Source organism: Anneissia japonica, unplaced genomic scaffold, assembly GCF_011630105.1.
Source record: "Anneissia japonica isolate Jap-2015-1 unplaced genomic scaffold, ASM1163010v1 scaffold7473_len308249_cov148, whole genome shotgun sequence".
Lineage (NCBI taxonomy): Eukaryota > Metazoa > Echinodermata > Crinoidea > Comatulida > Comatulidae > Anneissia > Anneissia japonica.
The window spans coordinates 111,339-116,088 of record NW_022740670.1 but is presented as its reverse complement, the minus strand read 5'-3'; the positions used below and the strand labels follow the sequence as shown (position 1 = coordinate 116,088).

Sequence of the window (4,750 nt, the reverse complement as noted above, 5' to 3'; positions counted from 1 at the left end):
TATATATATATATATATACATGGACCTATTATTATTAAATAGGTCCATGGTAAGAGTAAGTATTCCATCGTGAATTTTTTGCTGCTGTCAATGTTTCACTGCTTTTAACGGCAAACTGGGTTGGGCAACTGGATTCGGCAAACTGGGTTTCGGCCAACTGGGATTCATTGTTTTTGAGTCGGAAAACTGGCATTCGGCAAACTGGCACTCAGCAAACTGGGATTCGGCAAAGTGGTCTTGGCATTCGGCAAACTGGATTTCGACTACCTGGCCTAGATGCATTTATACAGTATCGTGCGTCCAATGCACACTAAGCCCTATAATAAGCTTAAGTATTATTGCTCGGCTCGTAAACCTCACAGAATTGGCTGTGGTTTGACTCAATCGTATGGTGGTAAATTTGAGAGCGATTCGAAATCGCGCGCTAGTTATTTTATGACCGGCTGACAAAGGATTTACACTTATGCAAATTTAGCAACAATGCAACAACTCTTTGTCATTGACTAAGAGCTTGTTATTCACAAGTGGAGTAGCATACTATGTAAATATTAAAGCAATACAGATCTGGTAGGATAAAATATAAAGTTCTAATGTGACAATTATACAATTTCAACTGTATGATTTGCGAAGTCAATATAATAGCAAAAAACGTGAAATGTGTATTATTAAGTATTGATTAAAATATAATAATTAGAATAATGATCAACAAGTAAGAAATACTCGTTTGTTTTCTTTTACTTTATTAGCTACAATTAATTTTGAGAAAAGAACATTGACAGTTGGAATAGGAGAGACAGCAGAAATAAATATGACCACAAGCCTACCGTTAACGGATCTACGATGGACTCACAACTACGGTGACATCATTTCAAAATGGAATGGAAGTTCTTCAATCAAAATTGAAGATGTAAGAGAGCAAGATGGTGGAGTTTATGAATGCTTTCCAGATGAAAGTATGAATGTTGAAAACCAAGGAATAATGAGACTTATTGTTAGAGGTATTGGAATAAATATAAAGTTATTGGATACAAAAATCATGCAGGATTTATTTTACATTTAAGTGTTCCTATTATGTTTCAGCTGGATTGCTTTTTTTATTATTAATAATAATAATAATAATAATTATTATTATTATTATTATTATTATTATTATTATAATGATGATATTAGAAATATATAATAGAAATAAAATAATAATAATAATAAAAAAATAATGATAATAAGTATCATAAAGCGCCAATATTAATATCAAACTAGGAAAGATTAAAGCTGATTATAAAAATTACAACTGAACAAGTGATTAAGTTGAAGAAATTCCCGGCAGAATTTCACAAAAAAAAATGGGTTTTTTTCCACAAAAAATGCACATGTATTATTCTAATTATCATAAACCATGAAAAAGTATTGGCATATATTTTAGTTTTACTCTAAAGGAGAAAATAAATTAGGAGCAGAGACTATTTCTCATAAAAGATTACAATTTTTCTTCGATACTAGGCAAATTCAGAGGTTGTAGATCGCATCCACTGGAATGCTCTCGCAAGCTGCTTTTTTGTGTATTATATAATTCATACAGTGGAGCGTCGGAGGTAGGCATGGTAACTGTTTCGCGAACCCGCCGCATTCTTCCCTATTTTTTATCTCGCCCATCAATCCCATTAACTATCATGATAAGATATTTTAATTCATCCCACAATTAATTAAATAAAAGCATTAACCTGATTTACTGAATTGTTTACGTCGCTGATACGCTCGTGAGCAGCAATAAAGAAAGTGCGCCCTCTTAAACTAAAGGATTTTTAAGTACAGAACAAAGAACAGAAAATAAACCGAAAACAATAACCGAAAAAAAAAATCAAAGGCGCTGTGAAAAGAAAATTATAATAATGATAATGTGATAATGATGATGGTGATAATGATAATGATAATAATAATGAAATATAAATATATAATAATAATAATAATAATAATAATAATAATAATAATAATAATAATAATAATAAAGTATTATAAGGTGCCAATATCGGATCGGAGTAATTCAAAGGCACTCTGCATGATTAGATGTGTTTTTAATATTCAACAAAGAATGCTTGTAATTTATTAACATTTCAGCTTTGTAAACGTGGCAACACACAATTAAGTGATACAACTTAAATTTAAACAATGTGATTGAGTTAAAAACAAAACAAAAAAAAAAACAAGATAGACAATGTAAATGGTAACGTTTATCCAATGCTAATTCCATATTTTTTGAAATACTTACCGAATACGAATAAAACATCATCACTTGATCAGTGGTTTCTCTCTCCCCCAGTACAAGTTGAATTTCTTCATTAATATTCGATTTAGTATATTTTCCCATGTTGCAAACTCATTATACAAAGTCCAGGATCTTCTTTTAAATTTGATAATGTCGACTCCTTAATAACGTCAAACGATTTCCAAATAATGTCTGAAGCTTTCAATCTCACCGTTTTGGCAAAGTACAAAGGTCGGATGTTTCTTTTAACAGTTTACAGGCCCTGTCATCTAGGAGTTGTATCTTATATTTTAAAGGTTGTCTTGTAAAATATAGAATAAGATATATTTATGCTACTTATGTAAAATCATTAATGAATTTGTCCCATTATTAAAGCGTGTCCATCTCCAAAATGGAACCCTCCTTCATGTGAATATGACTGTCCCGTGTGTTACAATGGCGGTGTGTGTGATGACAAAACGGGTCTATGTGTCTGTCCAACAGGATTTAAAGGAGTCAACTGTGAAACCGGTGAGTATAGCCGTCTAGTAATTTATTGCGAGCCAAGTTATAATTTAATCGTAAATAGAGGTATCTAAGTTATAAATAGAGATATCTTAGTTTTAAATAGAGATATTATAAATAGAGATATCTTAGTTTAAAATTTTGATTAATTATAGAGATATTCTACTAATAGCAGGGAACAGTTAAATTACTCCTGCTATCTTTATCAACGTTAATAAAGATAGCAGGAGCTATCGAAATTTCTGTTTGATTTTGTAATATTTTGATAAATTTGTTTCCGCAAGTCAATGATTGTACCGTTTTTTCATTACCCAGTCAGCATGCTGCTGACTGGGTTCTGTTTCTGAACAGTTTCTTCTTTCTTTCTTTCTGGCAACATTTTAAAAGCTACTAGTGGCAAACTACTGGACCGATTTAATTAAAACTTGGCCAGTAGGACCGGTGCCGCCTCCTATTTATGAGTTGAGTGGCCAAAGGTCACATAAGGGGCATTAGGGTAAAAAAACAATAAATCGTATAAAAGACTACTTCTCCCACAAATAACGTGGCAGCAAAACCTCCTACACCCCAGTCTGGATTAGGGGTCACATAGGGGTCATCGAGGTTAAATTCTCAAAATAGCCTAATTTACCAGAAATTATGTTTAGGACCTTCTAAACACGAAAAAATACTCTTCACCTTATAAGTCAAAGTTCATAGGTCAAAGGTTCAAAATGTTACTAACGGCAAACGATTGAACGGAATTCAATCAAATTTGATCATTAAGAACCAGTGACACCTCTTACACCCCAGTCTGGGATCAGGGGTTACATAGGGGTCATCGGAGTCAAATTTTCAAAATAGCCCAATTGAGCTCAAATTTACTAGGAATGATCCTTAGTACCTTCTAAACATGAAAAAAATACTCTTCACCTATAGGTCAAAAGTCACAAGGGTAATTTTGGTGAAAATTATCAAATATTGCTAGTAGCTAACGATTGAACACATTGCATTAGACAGACTCCTACCAAACATGGGATGCTCACAACTTGAGGTCAAAGGTCACAGTGGTCACCTTAGGTCAAATCCTAAGAAATGACTGGAATGTGTATGTACATGTTGCTATTAGGAGCCGCGTAAACGATAGGCGTTAAACATCACCCTGTGAGTTCATCCCTAGTAGGAGCCGCGTAAGCGGCTCGTTGTTCCCAACACAGCCCCCATGTCATCATGACGATAGGAGTGAAACATCCCCTGTGAGTTCACCCTCCTATTAGGAGCCGCGTAAGTGGCTCGTTGTCCCCAACACAGCCCCCATGTGATCATGACGATAGGCGTTACACATCCCCTGTGAGTTCACCCGCTATTAGGGGTGATCACGAATAAAGGTATTATTACATTCAGGTATTTGCGACGTTAGAAGTTAGGGTTAAGTATCTTAGGCGTTTGCGCCGATAAGGTTAGGGTTAAGTTCATTTTATTCTATATAATTATGTGAGTTTATTTTTAAGGTTAGGGTTAGAAACAGCCCCTGCGATTTCCCCACCCCCTATTAGAAGCCGCGTAAGCGGCTCGTTGTCCCCAACACAGCCCCCTTTAAATAAAACATGTTCACTATGCAATCAATTACTTTATGGTTAAATACACACATTAAAAATATTTTACATTAGCTTATATAGGTCATATCATATATAAAATACATTTACGCTGAGCAATACATTCAACGTTGCAATACCTCATTAATAAAGAATTTCAACAACAACTTTGTACACAGTATGTTATGGTATACAATTTACTGCATACTCATAAACACTACAACATATTGATGGTGAACATATAATTTTCTATACTGCAAGAATTGAAAGACTACAAATAATAATAAAAAGAATAACACTGCTGGATATCAAACAAACAAAACAATATTATAACACTTTTAGTAATTGGTGTCAGCACACTACCTATGAAAATTTGTTTGCATCTGTACATTTTAACTATAAATTAAACTTA

The 4,750-nt window shown here is 33.6% G+C and overlaps 1 protein-coding gene across 1 annotated transcript in view; it reads left to right on the top strand.

Moving 5' to 3' along the window:
- The first annotated feature begins 808 nt into the window (after positions 1–808).
- LOC117118299 (sushi, nidogen and EGF-like domain-containing protein 1) overlaps positions 809–4,750 on the top strand; it is a 20,287-nt gene continuing 16,345 nt past the window's right edge. The window contains exons 1-2 of the mRNA XM_033262869.1: positions 809–998; positions 2,636–2,770. Coding sequence (XP_033118760.1) covers positions 809–998; positions 2,636–2,770 — 325 coding nt within the window. The remainder of the gene's footprint in view (positions 999–2,635; positions 2,771–4,750) is intronic.